This window comes from Eumetopias jubatus, unplaced genomic scaffold (assembly GCF_037043125.1).
Source record: "Eumetopias jubatus isolate StellerSeaLion01/CBP00866 unplaced genomic scaffold, mEumJub1_p1.0 scaffold_12, whole genome shotgun sequence".
Classification (NCBI taxonomy): Eukaryota; Metazoa; Chordata; class Mammalia; order Carnivora; family Otariidae; genus Eumetopias; species Eumetopias jubatus.
In genome coordinates this window covers 43,730,666-43,750,275 of record NW_028274818.1, presented here as the reverse complement: position 1 = coordinate 43,750,275, position 19,610 = coordinate 43,730,666, and the positions used below count along the sequence as shown (strand labels likewise).

The 19,610-nt window shown below is 39.7% G+C and overlaps 1 protein-coding gene across 1 annotated transcript in view; it reads right to left on the bottom strand.

The window, feature by feature from the left end:
- LAMC1 (laminin subunit gamma 1) overlaps window positions 1-7,210 on the bottom strand; it is a 123,461-nt gene extending 116,251 nt beyond the window's left edge. The window contains exon 1 of the mRNA XM_028121466.2: window positions 6,796-7,210. Within this exon, the coding sequence (XP_027977267.1) occupies window positions 6,796-7,210 (415 nt within the window). The remainder of the gene's footprint in view (window positions 1-6,795) is intronic.
- Window positions 7,211-19,610: the final 12,400 nt, after the last annotated feature.

Genomic DNA, 19,610 nt, shown 5'->3' with positions numbered 1-19,610 from the left:
GATATCCTTGAAGGGGGTATTTTAACAACGGACATGAGTGCAGGTCCGTTTCTAAAGAAAACACACACGATATTAACATTAAATTTTCAGAAATACATATTCACTATGAGATTCAAATCTGAGAAGATAGCTTACTCATATAATTTATCTAGATGACTTCAAATCACATAAAAGTCTAATTTTACCCAAAAAAGGACACTCACAGATCTTTCAATTCCATGTCAGTTCTACATCTAACTCAGAACTTTTTTTAAAACTATAGAAATAAAAAAACCACGTACCACATTTAATATTAGCTATTACAGTGGCATATGTCTCAAGAAAATAGAGAGATGACACACATAAAAACAAACACCAACTCCACAGTATTGCTGAGGACAATTTAAAGTAAGATGCGATGTCTGGGGACTTCTTATAATTCAGGCATTCATGTATTCACTCACTCCACATACATTTATGGAACACTACACCAGACACATTGCTAAGCACTGGAGGTACAAAGACTCTAGCCTCCATCGAAATAAGTGAATGCTCTCTGCTCACACCTTTCACTTACAACTTATTATATAACACTGAATGCACTGGTCTAGGGCGGAAGTCACAAAATGTGTGCTGTAGAGGCCCAGATAGTAAATATTTCAGCCTCTGAGGGTCAAGACATACAGTATCTGTTGCGGTAATTCAATCCCTTTATAGCACAGAAGCAGCCATAGACAATAGGTTCATAAATGAAACTCACTGTGTTCCAATGGAACTTTATGGATACCAAAATTTGAATTTCATATGATTTTCATATGTCACAGAATTTCACTCTTCTTCTGATTGTTGAATGAAAAATGTAAAAACATTTGATACAAAAAGAGGTGGCAACCCTGGGCTGGATTTGGCGAGTAGGCTATAATCTGCCTACATCCCAATCTAGAGATACAGGTCTTCACATTTAGGTCACAAGTTCCATGAGGTCAGGGGAATGTCCTATAAATCACTATGCATCCAGGAATTAATATGGTGCTGAGGAATGGCAAGCAATTAACTAATGTTGGTTATACTGAACTGAATTAAAAGACTAAGTTCCTGACTCTGTCTTCGAAGACTTCATGGTCAAGAAGTGGTAAAAGACAAATCAAGAAACATATATTACTGATAAGTGCTGTGGTAGATACCTACAGGGTGGTGTGAGTGGGACACCTAATCCATGCCTGGGAGAAGGATGGAAAGGGTAGAAGACAAACTGGGGAAGAACTCCTGAAGGCGGTGACACCTAGGAGAAGAGTTCCAAACCAAAGAAGCAGCCCTTTGAGCATATAAGATGACAAGAGATAAACCCAGAGGTTAAAACAACAGTCCAGATCCTAAAGTGCCTTGTATATCATGCCAAGGAGTCTGGACTTTATCCTAAAGGTTTGAGGAACCACTGAAGAATTTTAGCTGGGAAATGATATCAACAGATTTGCATTTTAGAACCATCACTCAGTCCAAAGTGTGGCTGCCTGAACAGAAGGGGCAAAATGGCAGCAGAAAGACCACCAGGTAGTTAGAAAGCTGTTGCGGTAATTCAGGTGAAATTCAATGGAAAGCTAAAATAAGGTAGAGATAAAGGTGAGGATTCAAGAGACACAGTGGCTGGATATAGGAGGTAAGAGTGGCATCTTGGACAGATTGTAGTAAGGATGGGTGGGAAAGAAAGGGGTGCAGTTACAGTTGTCCAGAACTGACCTGCCTCCAGCAGTGGATCCTATCTGCTCTCCACACAGAGTAATCTTACTGATGAGAGCCTATCAAGCCTGGTTATCTTTTATGAGAGACTTGGCAAAAAACTGATCTAGAGCCTGAGGATTAAACAGTAGTGCATTCATTGAAATATGACTTTGAGTTGGGTAAGACAGTGAAGAATGAATATAGTTTTGGACTTGGCCTTTGGACACCCCAAACCGACCATGTCCAATAAGTATTTAGGACTGGAGTAAGAGCTGGCCTAGAGATACAAGTTTAGAATTTATTAATTTGCAAACAGTAAATAATGCCCTGAGACTAAGAGGAATTCACTCAAGGAAAGTGAGTCCCATGAAAAGGAAAGAAATCCAAAAATATAAGTGAAAAAGAACAGAGGGAAAAGGAGGAAAAGCAAGGGAGTCTGGTATCTCTGAAATCAGTGTGTACATGAACTTGTATTTTAAAGCTGGCCTGGAATACACTAGTCATTCTTTTGAAAGATCTGTTAAAGAAGCTAAGAGTTGCAAGGGTTAGTGCAATAGACTGAGTCAAAAACCTACCTCCACTGTGACTCTTGGCAAATCACCACCTCAGGATCCTCATCTTTGCTTTCACTGAATTGTGGAAGTCTAATCAGTGATAAACTGAAAGTTTCATAAAGTGTAAAATATTATAAAAGCACTCCTGATTTATCATTACGACAGCATACGAAAATTCTATCTAAGAGTGTAAACTTCTGAAGACACAATCTTCAATCCTGTATACCTATCAGGTACTGTTACTATGTATTTAGTAGGTATTTAAAAAACGTTTGCAGAATATTTGGCAGTAACATGAGAATGTATGCATGGGGGGGGGGGGGAAGGAGCAAATAGCAAAAGGCATATCCAACTTCCTAAAAGGATTTAGAACTGAAATAGTCAAACCAACCCTCCCACAACTGTGGCCAATGAGAAAATAATGGGGGGGTGCTTATAGTCCCAACTTCTTTCCTAATGTGTAAATTGTTTCTCTGAATGCTTTAGAAACATGGAGAAGGTATTTACAGAAAAAGCCATGAATTGTAGAAAAGGAAAAGAGCCAACAGCAACTTTATAAAACTGTTCAACTACCACTGGCCATTAAAGAAGAGCTCCCTAACTTCTCAAGTTGAAACCTGCAACATGTAAATCAGTCCTTTGTGAGACAAACTAAAATAGCGTCCCCTCGGGGTGTGCAAATACCACAGTGAAGTCACCAGAGTGAACTATTCCCTGACACAGTCAGAACCTACCTTGCAAAGATTGTCCTGGGGAAAAAAATTGCTGTTTGTTTCATTTTAAATATACACTGAAAGGAACAGAATAAAATGCAATATCCTTACATATCAATTATTCTGATTTAGACACACAAAAAGGATATACCTAAAAAGCATTATTTAATTACTGTTCCTAAAGCTTATAGAAGGAGGTTGGAAACAAATCTGGTCTTGGTGTAAATTTTAGGAGTTCCATAAACTTTGATTGAGTTGGTTTATAAGCAGTTTCTTCCTTAATCTAATTGTTTTCAGAAAGGGGGAGAGCTACCTTCCTCTAAGATTCAGACCCAGCCTGCCAAGTTTCCATCCGCAATGACTATCAAGTTAATTAAAAAGGCTGTTTAATAAAAGTCAAATCCTCAGCTACAATCTTACTATCAACTATCCCACTGATACTAATAAAACTTATTATGACTTATTATATAACATGAAAGCCAAACTTTTAAACAGCAGTTGAATAATCCATACAGAAGTTAGGAAAGAAGATCCAGAAGTTGAATGCAAAATAAAACTTTTTAGAACAGGGTGCCTGGCTGAGATTTCTCTCCACAACAGACAGAAAATGCAATTCTTGTTCCCACAGCAACTTGAACTGATTATATCTGAGGATACACTGCACCCTGGATTACTGTATATGGTGCTTAAGACATGGCTGCTTTCAGAATCCACACTGATTTTCCTGGCTTCTGTACAAGTGATGATAATGGTACAATGATCTAATTTGTCCTTGCCATCAGTTAAAATCTGCCTTACTGACCACCCCCTCCAAATGGTAGCAGTTAAAATAATAAAATAATTTTATATATACATATGTATGCATGAAAAGTTTCTGGAAGGCTGCATGAGAAATTGTGAATGGTGGTTTCTTCCAACTTAGCAACTGAAGAGGAAGAGATTCCCTAGTCATTATATGTAACTGTTTTAATTCACCATGTTTTATTTTTACAGTAAAAAAATGACCTATGATTAATGCCAAAACATGTATGTTTCTTGTAACAACGTAAGTGCAGTCTGACTTTGCTTATTTTAAAGTTTACTGCGTTTAAAGTTCAACATCAAAAGGGAGGGGAGAGAAGTGTTGGCTAGCCCTGCTTCTTTCACACTGCTCTCTTGGAGTTTCACAGGCTCTGTAAGGGCAAAGCACAATATGCATCACTTGCTTAAGGGTATGTGAAATTTGAACTGGATGGGAGATTTAATAGATGCACAAACAGTCATGGTACTTGAATTCATGGGAAACAGCGAGCTAGAGCCCATGGAGTAACTCAAGTTAGGAACTGAATATGCTGAACATCAAAATACACAATGATACATAAAGCCCTGCCTATACGTTCTAGATCATAACTTGCATGTATACATACATCCTTGTCATTAAAAAATAAGTGGGGGGGGGAGAGAGAGAGAGAGGAGATACTGAGAGAGGAAAGGGAGAGAGAGATTGAGACATCACCCCCACGACACACAAATCTCCCTCCCCTTTTCCACCTTTTGCACCACACACAACCACTTCTGGGACATCATTTAGGATCCAAGAAAAAGTACAGTAAGTTCTAGTCAGGCTTTTAGAAACTATCTTAAAAGTCTCAAGTAAATGTTTTCACAAGTTAATCACAATACTCATATGGAAACTATTTTAAGTAACTTTTTTTAAACCCATAGTTTTATAAACTTCATTTACCACGAATATTACCAAAAACTGAAGAAGACTTTTTCAGCAAAAACAAGTCCAAGCATTCATTTTTAGGGCGCAAAGTCATGTAAGAGTCCTAAGTAGATGGCCTCTGAGATTTCTTTTGACCTTTAAATGACCACAACCCAAAATTAATATATCTGCTCCCCAACAGTAACAACCTAACTTGACTGTTAACTGTCTTATCTTTTACCTTTGTAACAGAGAAATAATCTCTGAGTAATCTACCTACCTCTGCAATCACCTAAAATAACCTTTTGCTACACAGTGCCCACAGCAGAAAACTCAGAAGGCCAAGATTGACAGCCTGACCTTTACCTAAATAACAGATTCGTATTCTGAAATTTTCAGTTGAATCTCAGGCACTTTGAGACATCGAGCAAATGCTTTCACTTTGAAATTTTTAGTATTTGAAAATAGATAAAATAAAACTTTGTGGGCATTCCAAATTCAACACAGAAACTTTAATAAGTCAAAATTTCCACAAAAATAATTGGATATAAATTTCAAAAATAATTTTGGCCAAGTTTAAAAATATAACACCTAAGAGCATATAGTTGTCTAAAGAGTTAGAGTACCCATGAAGTCTTAGAAGACCCTAGGTCTCTTGCTGTGTCTTAGAAAGGCACCTGTTCCAACATACTGTAGGTTCTAGGCATTTCCAATACCTTTAAAACACTGAAGTACAGTTTTCTTCTTCCACCTCTGAAAAACAGGTGCCCCAGAGTTTCACTTTATGAACTTATTTTCCAAAAGTTCATCTTCCTAATAACTTGTCTAGAAACAAAATGGTATTACAAAGGTGCTAAACACTGCTTTTCTAAAACTCCACACACAGTAATTTAACTACTTTTCCAGGTACTTTTGGTAAGTTATACTCTTTCTCTGGAATCTTGACACTTACATAAAGTTTAATGTGCCAGAGAGCAGTGGAAAGAAAAATGCAAAACCATGACCAAAAGAACTATTTGCCTATAAAACATTGCTTTCAAAGACCCTCAAATAATATTAGCCTTATAGAATGATCTGGCTTTGACTGAAGAATGGCTTGGGCCCTATGTTCTCTCTGGAAGTTCATTACTACCAGCTACCAGGAAAATCAATTATTTCAATGCAATGGGGACTGCAGCCCTACAAATCAGATGCCAGTTTCTCACACATATTTTACTCTGTTAAACACAATAATGAATTATTCTGCTTGTTTATATAGTTCAGTGATGAAGAAAAACTTAGACCAAACGTGATTTTTTTACCTTAGGATAAAATGTCCATCCTCATCTACCCCCAGCAACAAAGTTTTCTGTACATCCTTTTCCTGATTTCTAAAAGGTCATTCATACATGTTGCTACACTTGTTTTGAATCAAAGTAAAAGGAAAGACAGTAAGGAGAGCCTTTATACCCAGGGACCAAACTGTGGCCAGAAATTACAGTGAGTGCACACTTTCTTTTGTTTTCTCTGTTCCAGGAGTAGCAGTGAAATAGTTTTGTGGCCCTTAATTAACGCTAAACAACTCTAAAGAACAATAACTTTAAAAGCGAATTTCTATTTTAGTTACAAATAGGCCATACCGGTAGTAAAAGCATTTGCTTCTCTCAAATTCCCTTCACTAGAGACCCTTTGCTCTCTGGCTTATTCAATAGAGCAAACAGCAATCACGCTCAATCCTGGAGAGACAGGCATTTAAACAAGATAAAAGTGCTGAAGGTGGACCTTCCTATCTCTGATCCAAGAACGCTCCATGATGACCCTGAGAGGAGGGAGAAAAGCGAGAATAGGGGTTTCTGATTAACGCTTCCAAAAAAAAGGGGACAAAAAGCCCAAATGGCGAATCATTAAGGAAGCGAAAATCTGGTTAAATTAGAAGAGAAAAGCAAACAAAGATGCTAGCGCGAGGCATCCTGGCCCTCGGCGTAATGTTAAGTGCTAGATCTAGTTTAGAAGTTGGAAAAGGGAGTATCTGTGTGGCCCATGCTGGGGAGCAGAGAGCCAGCATGCGGCTGTTTGGGCCCCGCAGACTGGGCCAGGAGGTGAAGATGGCCAGGGAGCTGGGCTGCTGGCGAGCAGTAGCAGGAACAGGGCTGTCACCGCTTACCCAGGTGCAGCGTGAGGTTGATGGAGTTGGGGTACTGCACCCCGGCCAGCATGGTCTGGCTTTGCCACCAGGTGGTGTCGGCCTGGTTGTTGTAGTCGGTCAAGAAGGCTGCCCCGTGCTGCAGGTGGGGCTGCCCGGCGTCGCACAGGTGACAGGACTTGGTGACCCCGGTCACCCCGGTCTGCACACAGTACTCCTCGGGCGGAGCCCCGCACGTGTTGGTGGCCACCACGGTCACGTTGAAGGCGGCGTTGACGAACTCGGGCATGCAGCGCTGCGACCGCCCGCCCTCGTCCGTGCACTCGTCCATGGCTGCCCGGGCGCAGCCGGCCGCAGCGGCCGCCAGCAGCGCCAACACCGGCCAGAGCCGCCCCCGGGGCCGCAGCGCCGGGGCGGCCGGCTCGCTGCCCCTCATCCCGCCGCCCGCGCGCTGGGCCACGGCGAAGGCAAGGGCGCGGGCGCGTTCCTCTCGCCCAGCGGTGTCCCGGGGAGGCCGCTCCGCGGGCTGAGCCTCGGGGCCCAGGGGCCGGACTCTTGGGGCGGGTGGTGGCGGCGGCTCGTATTGGAGAGACGGGCCAGTGGGCGCCGCTGGCGACGACCGCGCGGCTCGCTGACCACTGCCCGGCTCGTCGCCTCCGCGCCTCCCTCACCCACCCGCGACACAGCCCGCACTCGCCGCCGACCCCCGACTTCCGAGCGCGGGCCCGAGAGCGCGCCCCCGGGGAGGAAGGAGCAGGGGGTGGGGTCGGCAGAGTGGGGTGGGGTCTGGCGGAGGAGAAAGCCTAACCCCGGCCTCCTCTCAACAGCTCCCGCGGCCCCCGTCGCTGTTCCCCCGCCCTCCTCGCGCCGTGGACTGAGCGTCCGCCCGGGGGACTCGTGGCGGCGGGGGCGGCGGCATCAGGCGCTCGGGCCCGCGGCGCGGGATCGGCGGGGGAGGGGCCTTGAGGGGCGCGAGGGGTGGGCGGGGAGTGAGGGAAGGGGTGGGTGGGGGACCCGGGAATGGGAGGGGGAAGAGAGAGGCGGAGGGAGAGCGGGGGAGGGAGGGGCGGCGGGGCGGTGCATGCCGGGAGGGAAGGGGAGGCTGAGGAGAGCCCGCGCACTGGGGTAGTTGGACGCCGGGGTACCCTGGCTCTGCGTCTCCGGAGTACTCCGGTTGGGGGAAGGGGTAATGGAGGGAGCCTTAGAGGGGCGACGCTGGGTCGGTGAGGTCACTTGGAATCGGCCTTTGGGCCCCGCGCCAACCTGGGCCGCGGCAAGGCGGATCTCCGCGCCACCAGGTGTCGGTCGTTGCGTCCAGCCGGCCGCGCCCTGGGGCCGGGACCCGAGGGACCGGACGGTGGGAGCTGCCCGCAGGCTCCTCGCCCCCGCCGGCCGCCCCGGGAATGCCCCCTGCTGCGCGGGGCGGGGCTCTAGCCTTTTCCAGGGAGAGGTCCCGGGATGTCCGGGGACCGACATGGTCCCCGGAGAATTAAGGGCCTTGGTCCCAGCATCAAAATAAATTTTCTGAAGCAATTTCCTGCCTCTGAATTAAAGTGTAACCCATCCTTTAATAGGGGCAGAGAAGGAAGTGAAAGGGCTGGGAATGGAATGACATTTTTCCCCTGGGTAGGCAGACCCACTGCGAAATTCTTCCACTGTGTTGTTTATGTTCCCCATCTTGCCTTTAAAAGACTCGAAATTATCTGGATCTGACATCCTCCTTTTCGGGCTTGCTGAGTCACGGAATAGTCTCCGTGCCAGAATGACTCAGTTCACAGAACCTGAGCCAGAAGATCATGAGTTTTAGTCCCAGATCAGAACCTGGGCACTTACCCAGTGCTGATACGACAAGGAAGGACCGGGAAAGGAGGGTGCTGTAAAAGTGGACGGCCGGGGTGGGTGGCTTTTAAACGTCTGGAGTCCCCAGGTAAAGTGGATGCAATTAGTGGATGCTCATGAGACAGATTCTTTTTTAACCTTTCCAGATCGTAATAGTAAAGTGAGAATAATAAATATATGCCTCCCCAACCCCCCCGCTCGAAAAAAGCCCAACCCCGCAAAAAGAAACAAAAGACCCCATACCTAGGTTTGGATTCAGTAGCTCCGTTAAGAGAGTGGGAATCTGAAATAATGAAGTAAGTGTTTGTTAGATTACTATGGTTGGGGTCGGTGTTAACTCCACGAGTACTTTAAGGATAACGGTCTGGTGGCGGGGGGGGGGGGGGTCTTGCCAAAATACTGAGTTTGTCTTGCCAGAATGCTGAGTTTGCTTAACAGGCACATGGATCACTTGTATTGTTCATTTATTTGATGAGATGGGTGAAGGTGATGCATGACTAAAAGCCTCTTAACCCCTCATCCCTTGGCACCTCCGCTTTGGAAGAAGAAACTTGTGGGACTGTGGGTAACAGTATTTTAATCCTTTCGTATTCGAGTTGAAGCAAAATAAATATATTCATTTATACCTAAAGAGGATAATATTCTCTCTTTCATTGTACTTGAGAACCAAGGCATATAGGACGAAGATAAAAATGTTAGTTGTAAATAAAGAATGTTAGTTGTAAAGGTATTTCTAATAAATATATTTAAGTAAATATATTAATGCATTTGACTTTAGAAATTTTCAATATTTTATTAGATATTGGCAAGCCAAACAGTGGGGCTCCTTTTGTTTTCTACCAGGTTGAAACAGATAAAGGTAAGGAAACACCAAAGTTTGCAAAATCAAAATAAATGTTTGCTGTCGCTGCTCCCTTTTGGATTCTAATGTCCAAGGGTAACTTTATTACTTCTGCCCCAAAATTTCATTACCAGAACCTCATCTGATATTTGTAAAGCACATAAAGAGACTTTGAATTAATTTCTAAATTCTATTGCTCATGGGAATGTGACAAGGAAATATCTATTTTGGAGAGAGGTAAAATGTAACCGGGCCTAGGCCGAGGGCTTGATAAAAAAAATTAAAACAACAACAACTTTGCTCCATTGTTTGAATTCTGATTCAAACAAAACAAAGGTTAAAATAAAAATTTTAAGACAATTTGGAAAATTTAAATGCTAATTAGATATTTTGTGATAACAAATTAAGTATTTTAGGTACCTGAAGATTTTACTGTTTACTAAATAGACTTGGTATTTTTTTTTTAAAGTGAAAGTGTGTGAGATTTTTTTTTTTTTTACTTAAGGTTACCCTGTGGGGTTTTTTTTGGGGGGGGGAGGGAGAGGGAGAGAGTATCCTAAGCAGGCTCCAGGTCCATCAGGGAGCGCAACGTGGGGCTCGATCTCACAGCCCTGAGATCATGACCTGACCTGCGTAGAAATCAAGAGCTTAACCGACTGAGCCACCCAGGCACTCCGAGGTTACCCTGTTTAAAAAAAAATTCTGCAGCCCTTTAATAATACATGTTCTTAACTGCTGACAAACTACATTATCTAGTAAACAGATGTAGTGTTTAGAAGAAAAATGTGAAGGTGTGGGAGAAATGGTTTCAGATCCCCTAAAAATGATATTAGTGCCCAACCACCAGGGTCTCTATGCAGCAAGAAAGGTAGAATGAGAGGATATAGTTGTTTATTATACAGACAAAAGAGTTCCAAAATTTTAAAAATCCCACTTAGAATTCCAGAGAAAAGAGATTTCCCCCTATCAGGATCTATCTAAACAATTTCAAGGAAGGGTGCTGATTTCCCTGGCTTGGGCCACCTGCAAATTTCTGGACATACCCACCCCTAGCCAGTTGAATAAAGTAACATCACTAAAGCAGCCCAACAGAAAGCCATGGAGTTTGGGAAAAGCAGTTCTTCAAGGAAAGCAATTGCTGTTGCCAGAAGGGGGCAGGTTACGAGGTAGAAAAATACAACAGATGTCTACTACATCCAAATTAAGAATGTATGATATAGTTAGAAAAACAACTTAAAGGGTTATAGTGACCTTTTAACATCGAAACTTTGCCCTTTTAAAAAATCTCTAACTACCAATGTGTCCATTTTCCCATTCTTAGTTTTTGCTGACTTCACTTCCCTGTATTTTTCCCCAGCCTAAGCACCACTATACTATATGCTTTATCTTTTATATTTAGAATGCAATCTAAAAATAAGTTACTACTAATATAATGTTAGGCTATATTTACCTTCTGTCTTATGCTTTTCAAAATGTAATAACTCTGAAGCAGGGGATATTAACTTGTCGCGTTGAAGAAACTAAGACTCAAAGAGATTAAGTAATCTCTAGCAAGCAGCAAGATCAAGACTGGAGCCTGCACTTTCTGGTTCCCTATCCAGTTCTGTTTCCTTTTCTGTTGTGTAAAGGTCATGGTCGAGTGTAAAGGAAGAGCTACCTCCAACTTTCAAGGTTTTTAGGTTATCAAATGGGAATTCTAAATTAGATGAAAATTAATGTGATCCTGGAAGAAAATTAACAATATCCCTCATCAGAGTTACACTAACTACACACGATCCTTTGTGTTAGGTTTATAGATCCTTCCTGGATCCTTGGTACAAGTCCAAGCATAACAAGATAAGATATCTTTTGTGGCCATGCTCAGGTAAAGACAGGATTCCTCTCGTATGAGGTAAAACCTTCCCACCCAGCAACATGTACTTGATTTAAACCATCTTTATATTGTGATGCTGGTTTAAAAAGGAAGAGGAAAGAACACATCATAATTCATAAAATTTAAATTCAAACTTTATTTATTACAAAAACAATAAAAAAGAAAATATTTCCCAAAATGAGGAGCAAAGCCCAACCCCTCCCCAACCCCAAAATCTTCCCATCAAAGGAACAAAGAACTTCACATCTCAAAAATTTTACTGTTCTACTAACCAGATGTGGACTACATCTCACCATAGAGAACAGAGAGATAAATAATCTTTTATATGAAGATGCCACGGTTTTATTATGGGAATTCAGAATATCCTTAATAAGTTGTTGACCCTGACTGGTTAAATACTGTCAGAAAAGGTACAGCATTGACCGTAGTTAACAATATTGTATCACATATTTGAAAGTTGCTAGAAGAGTAGGTCTTAAAAGTGCTCATCACAAGGGAAAAAAAGTTAACTATGAATGGTGATGGATGTTAGATTTATTGTTTTGTTTTGTTTTAAAGATTTTATTTATTTATTTGAGAGAGAGAACGAGAGAGAGAGAAAGCACATGGTGGGGGAGGGTCAGAGGGAGAAGCAGACTCCCCGCCGAGCAGGGAGCCCGATGCGGGACTCGATCCAGGGACTCCAGGATCATGACCTGAGCCGAAGGCAGTCGCCCAACCAACTGAGCCACCCAGGCGCCCGATGTTAGATTTATTGTGGTGACCATTTTGCAGTATATACAAATATCAAATCATTACATTGTACACCTGAAACTAATATAATGTCAATTATATCGCAATTAAAAAAAATCAACTCTAAAAGAAAAAGAATGGATATTTCATTCAAAACCAAAGTTAGTAGTAGGAGTAGTGGTTTTCTCCCAACATTTGATTGCCTTATAGTTCATTACCTTATTCAACTACTTAGATATATATCGCAATAGGGTTTTTTTTTTTGAGGATGTGCCTGAAAATTATATTGTTTAAAATTAGAAGTTTACACCGTTTTGAGCAAGATTTTTTTTTAAGATTTTATTTATTTGTCAGAGAGAGAGAAAGAACACAAGCAGGGGGAGTGGCAGGCAGAGGGAGAAGCAGGCTCCCTGCTGAGCAAGGAGTCTGATGCGGGGCCTGATCCCAGGACTGTGGGATTATGACCTGAGCTGAAGGCAAGCGCTTAACGACTGAGCCACCCAGGCATCGGGAGCAATATTTTTGGGGAGGCTGTTATAATACAGCTTTACAATTTTTTCTGTCTGTAATTGTTGTGGTCCTGGCCCAGAACTCAAGGGCCTCCATCTCACAGTTTATATATGTATTTGGACAAATGATAAATTAATTTTCCTCCTGCACAAATTTTATTTATCATAAAAATGCAAATTTTATTTATCATACAACCAAATTAAAAGCAAGATTTTTTAAAAATTCACTCATAATTCTGCTGTGCTAAAGTGACTGTCATCTATCAGAATTCCCTGTTAACCCTTGTCATTCTACTGTTCTAATAGACATCCTTTATTGAAGTACAATCTACATATCAAAAACAATGCACAAATTCCAAGGGCTCATATCACAAAGTGCAAACACTTCTGTAATTACTGCTCAGGTCCAGAAACAGAATATTGCCCTAGCCCAAAAGCCCTATCATGTCTCTTGACAATCAGGACCCCTCCCTTCTCCCCATATGTGACATCTATCCTTACTTCTGTCTCCCACAGATTAGATTAGTTTTGCTCATTTTTGAATGCTATTTAAATGAAATCACACAATTTGTATTTTGTGTGGGGGTGGCTTCTTTTGATTAATATTATGTTTTTGATACGCATCTGTATTGCTATAGTTCAAAATAATAATTCAAAAGTAGCAATAGTTCATTGTTTTTCTTTATTGCATGGTATCCTATTGTATAAATAAACTATGCTTGTTTATTCATTCTACTGTTGGTGGACATTTCAGTCATTTCCAGTTTCCAGCTATTATGAATAATATTACCTGTTACTACCAAAATTCTTACTTGTCCTATGGAAATATATATAAATATGTATACACACACATTTAACGGTATCTAGTAGGAATGGAATTGCTGAGTCATAGGAGTAGGCATATTCAAATTTGGTAGGTACTCCCAAACTGTTCTCCAAACTAGTTGAACCAATATTCTCTCCTACCAACTGTGTATGAGAGTTGCGGTTACATCACTTCCTCACAAAAACACTTGGTATTGTCAACATTTTTAATCTTCACCATCCTAGGCTAATATTATCATGGTACTGGTGCTGAACTCTGGGGCCTCTCACTCCAGTGTGTATGTACATGTGTGTGTATTATATGTGTGTACATTATATATAAATAAATGATAAATTGCTTGTGTCACTTCTTTAATAGTGTCTCTAGTTTTTTAAACTTTATGGAAAAATTCAAACATAAATAAAAGTGGAGAGAAATATGCAATAAAACTCCAGTTTCAAAAAAAAAGATTCATAGCCAATCTTGTTTCAGCTATGCTCTCATATTTCTCCTCCACCTCATTCCCTCCCATCACCACTCAATTATTTTGAAGCAAAATCACAGATATTATACCATTTCATTTAATGGTATCCTTTGATGAAAGAAATTCCTCATTTAAATGTAATCTAATTTTGAACTTTAAGACTAGTGCTATTTCTATTCTTATTTAAAATCTTTAAGGTTGGGGCGCCTGGGTGGCTCAGTCATTAAGTGTCTGCTTTCTGCTCAGGTCATGATCCCAGGGTCCTGGGATTGAGCCCCACATCGGGCTCCCTGCTCAGCGGGAAGCCTGCTTCTCTCTCTCCCAGTCCCCCTGCTTGTGTTCCCTCTCTCGCTGTGTCTCTCTGTCAAATAAATAAATAAAATCTTAAAAAAAAAATCTTTAAGGTTATTAACATCCTCTTGTGCTATGATTTGGAAATTCCGTTTTATCTTTCACATTTAAATCTTTAATTCACCTAGAATTGATTTTTGTGTATGGTATGAGGTAGACATCAAAATATATTTTTCCATACGGCTACCCTACTACTAAATCACCATAATTGAAGAGGCTATTCTTTCCATTACTCTGCAATATGAACTTTGTCACCAAACACCCAAGTCATCTATTTCAAACATCTATATTCTGTTTTATTGTAGCTTTATAATAAGTCTTTTTTTTTTAAAGATTTTATTTATTTATTTGAGAGAGAGAGAGAGAGAGAAACAGCATGAGAGGGGAGAAGGTCAGAGGGAGAAGCAGGCTCCCCGCTGAGCCGGGAGCCCGATGTGGGACTCGATCCCAGGACTCCGGGATCATCACCTGAGCCGAAGGCAGTCGCCCAACCAATTGAGCCACCCAGGCGCCCTATAATAAGTCTTGATATCCACTAGGGTAGGTTCTCCAACACTTTTTTTTCTTAAAGACCATGGTGATTATTCTTGCACTTCCATATAATTTTAGAACTGGCTTCCCAATTTCTACCCAGAATTTTGTTTGTGATTGCATTCAATCTATATATTAATTTAGGAAGAAGTAACGTCTATGCAACATTGAGTCTTCCATCCCTCAATATCTATACATATAATATAGATAGAGGTGTAGATATATATCTCTCCATTTCTCAGGTCTTCTTTAGATTATCATGGTAACCTTTTATCATTTATCATTTCTACACAGTGTGTAGAATCAGGTCATCTGTGTATACAAACAGTTTTATTTCTTATTTTTCTTTTTAATACCTTTTAGTTCTTTTCCTTCTCTACTTGTGTTGGTTAGAACATCTATTATAACATTGAATAGAAATGGTGATAGTGTATATCTTTATCTTGTTCCTGATCTCAGGGGAAAAGTTTTCAACATTTCACAAGTATAATGCTTGTTGTACATTTTCTATATTTACCTTTTATCAGATTAAGGTATTTCCTTTATATTACTAGTTTGATGAAAGGTCTTTATTTTTAAATTATGAATGAATGTTGGAACTGATCATGATTTTTCTCACCTATTGAAATGTTCATGACTTTTCTATTATCTGTACTATATGTTATTAGTTTGTTAATGTGCTGAGTTATATTCAATAATTATTAAATGCTAAACCAACCTGGTATTCCTGAAATAAACCTAGTTTGGTTGTGCTATTATCTTTTTATCTTACACTGAATTTAGTTTCTAATATTATACTTAGGATTTTTAAACCTATGTTAATGAGAAATTGCCCTCTTATATGCTCCCCCCCTCCTTTTTTACATCCTGTTAGGTTTAGTACCAAGATTATGCTGGCTTTACAAAACAAGTTGGGAGGTATCCCATTTTTTGTTCTCTGGGAAAATTATTTTAAGCATTATTGCATCTTTAAATGCTTGAAATTCACCAGTGAAGCCATTTGGTTCTGGTTTTAGTTCATTTGTTTGTTTTGTTTTTGTTTTTTGGTGGTGGGGGGGAGTAGAAGAGGAGAAGACATTTTAATAGCAGATTCCATTTTTAAAGTAAATATAGAACTATTTAAATGTTCTATTTCTTCTATAGTCAGTTTTAGTAACTTATATTTTTCAAGGAATTTGTCAACCTCATCTAAATTTCAAATTTATTGGCATGGAGTTACTCACAATAACCTCTTATTCTCTTTTTAATGATGGCGGGAACTTTATTCCTAAAACTGGTATTTTTTCTTTTTACTTACTAGGTTTATCAGTTTAATTGTTACAGATTGCCAGCTTTTGGCTTTTTAATTTTTCTTTATTATTTGTTTATTATGTTGCTCATTTCTGCTTTTTATTATATCTTCTTCCTTCAACTTTGAGTTTGATATCCTATTCTAATTTCTTGAGTAAATCTCAGATAATTAATTTCAGCCACTTTCCCCATAATATGTGTGTTTAAGGCACAAATTTCCCTCTTAACACCACTTTAAAACATAAGTTTTGATGTGCCACACCACCATTATTATTATTCAACTCAAAATATTTTCTAATTTCTGTTCAAAGTCTACTTTGGCCCATTGATTATTAAAAGTGCATTGCTGAATTTCTAAACATTTGGAGATTTTTCTAGTTACCTTTGTTATTATATTGTTTGTTGTCACATCATTATTTAAAATTGAATAACTGAGACCTTAGGAAATGTACTCTTAATTATTGTGATGGTCTTGCTTGGATCATGGAGTCTTCCCTTAGCTGTACATTAGGAAGGTGAGAAAAAGGATTTTGTGGTTTGAGCAAATTGAAAAGGAGGGCAGGTACCAGCACCTCACTGACCCAGTACACTGAGGTTATATTGCAGGAGCAGCAATGGCCTTTCAATACTGACCCCTTGAGGCTAACAACCCCTGGGTTTCTGCATTTACCATGACATAGGGACACAGAAAAGGAAAGACATTTTCATAATAAGCAGAATAGATGTTTGGAGTCATATTACTACTAAAAATATGTGACCTTAAGTTATTCTCAAGACTGGTGAAATAGGATATAGCATTTTTCATTTGATATCATATTTCGCTTGATATTTAGGAGGCATGAATATAATTTAGTCCCCTCCGTAATATGATTATTATATCCATTGTTAATATTTACTCAGCACCTACTATGTGCCAGGGACGTTTCAAATCATTTTTTCTCTGTTATTTCAATTAGTTCTCATGTCTATTATTATCCCCATTTTCAGATGAAGAAATGAAGACACTGTGATATTAAGTAACTTGCCCAAGGTTATTCAGCTGGTAGTGGAGCCTGGACTTAAACTCTGGATATCTGACCCTACAGTCAATGCTCCTAACCACTGTGGATAATAACAACAAGCTTATTTGGAGTTTCCTAGGTAGCAATGACATTTTAAGTGCTCAGTGCAATCTTTGCAATAACTCTATAAGTAGGTATTCTTACTATTATTCCATTTTATAGGGATGGCTCAGTAACTTGCCAAAGACCACAAAGCTAGTAAGTGACAGAGCTAAGACATGGACAGTCTGGCTGCAGAGTCTTTGTCTTCACTGTTATCTAATACTGCTTCCCAAACTATATTGACTTGTCGAAGACACAGCCAGTCAGAAGACATGAATAGTCATTTTTTCCAAAGAAGACATCCAAATGGCCAGCAGACACATGAAAAGATGCTTGACATCATTGATCATCAGGGAAATACAAATCAAAACTACAATGAGATTTCACCTCATACCTGTCAGGTTAAAATCAACAATACAAGAAACAACAGGTGTTGGCTAGGATGTGGAGAAAGGGGAACCCTCTTACACTGTTGGTGGGAATGCAAACTGGTGTAGCCATTCTGGAAAACAGTATGGAAGTTCTTCAAAATGTTAAAAATAGAAATACCCTATGATCCAGCAATTGTGCTATTAGGTATTTGCCCAAAGAATACAAAAAGATGAAGTCAAAGGGATACATGAACCTCGATGTTTATAGCAGCATTATCTACAATAGCCAAATCATGGAAACAGCCCAAGTGTCCATCAATTGATGAATGGATAAAGATGATGTGGCATATATATACAAAATGGCATATTACTCAGCCATGAAAAAGAACAAAAATCTTGCCATTTGCAAGGACATGGGTGAAGCTAGAGAGTACAACGCTGTGAAATAAGTCAGTCAGAGAAAGACAAGTACCATATGATTTCACTCATATGTGGAATTTAAGAAACAAAACAAATGAGCAAAGGGAACAAAAAGGGAGGCAAACCAAGAAACAGATTCTTAACTATAGAGAACAAACTGATGGTCACCAGAAGGAAGGGGGGTGGAGGGATGGGTGAAATAGGTGATGGGGATGAAGGAGGGTACTTGTGATGAGCACTGGGTGATATATGGAAGTGTTGAATCACTATATTGTACACCTGAAACTAATATAATACTGTCTGTTAACTTAGTGGAATTTGAATAAAAACTTAACAAAAAACAACAGCAAAGACACAGCCAGTGTCAGACACATCCATTCACATATATTATCAAATTAACATTCATCTAGGTTTGGTAACTGTGTCAGGAATGATGAGATATTTATTTCTGAATGGATGCTTTGCTCATAAATAAGGTATTTGCAAAGTTCTTTCCAATTTGTAAAATTTAAAAACATAATTTATAGGCATAATAGAAATAAGCTGCAAATAATAATGTTTAGGACAAAAATCACTCTGCAAAAATACACATTATATTTATAGGTTGAATTCTATAACAAAAAGCAATGAGTATTACAGCTAAAATCAGCTGAGGGAAAGAAAACTTCAATTTGCTTTAAGTTATGCACACAGGTTATTTTTTCCACAGTTGCAATCTGAATTATTAAAGTTTAGAAGTTAAACGTTAATGTTAAACCACTCAAGGGCTTCATAAATATGCTGTAGTGACAAGGCTTATTCAGTGTTAGTTCCACATGAAGGGAAAAAGGGTCCATTTTCTTCCAAGTCCAGAGAGAGGGTGACCTAATAACCCACTAAGCTTAATGACAGCAAAACCAAACAATCCTCTTCCCATACATTATATTTTTTAAACTGTCCGGTAAATTATAGAGTAATTGAAGTCCTTTACTTGCTTTTAAGTGTTAGCGTGCCATGATTTTAGGTATAGGGCTTTAAATCCTTTATCCAATCATGTTTGACTGAAGTAATATTAGTTTTCTACTAACTTTTCACCTTTGATCTTTAGGGTGTGTTCACTATACCCATTGTTAATGACACAGGATATGCTTTTCCAAAGCAAGAATGGATACTGGCTCAAACTGATTTTACAGAAAAGTCATTCCAGGAAGTAATTTGACATCAGTCTTAACTGAATACAAGAATGACATTTTCTTTCAAAGATCTGGATGATCTTTTGGATGTCTATTGCTTGCATGTCAGTAGAACTTTTTAGGCATAAGGCACCCTTGTTTTGTTTTTAATAGCATGTGAACATTTGTGCTAATGGAAGCACTGATCACTTATTCTGGAATGAGTTGTGGAAAGGACAGTCTGAACAGAAAGGACCTCTATGACATCACTGCAGTTTTAGCAAGGAAAATACTCTAGGCTATAAAGCAGGAATAAATATAATCACTACACAAGGGAAATATGCACAAATATTCCATATGGCTTCTTAAGCAGAAAAAGAAAATAACCACTTCCAAAGAATTCTTCCCAGTATGTCACAAAATGAAGGTCAAAGCAAATCATTAAAATCTGAGAAATAAAAACCAGCAGAACGTAAAAAAAAAAAAAAAGTAACACACTCCAGAAATTGGCACCACGGCAACAGCCAGAAATGCTT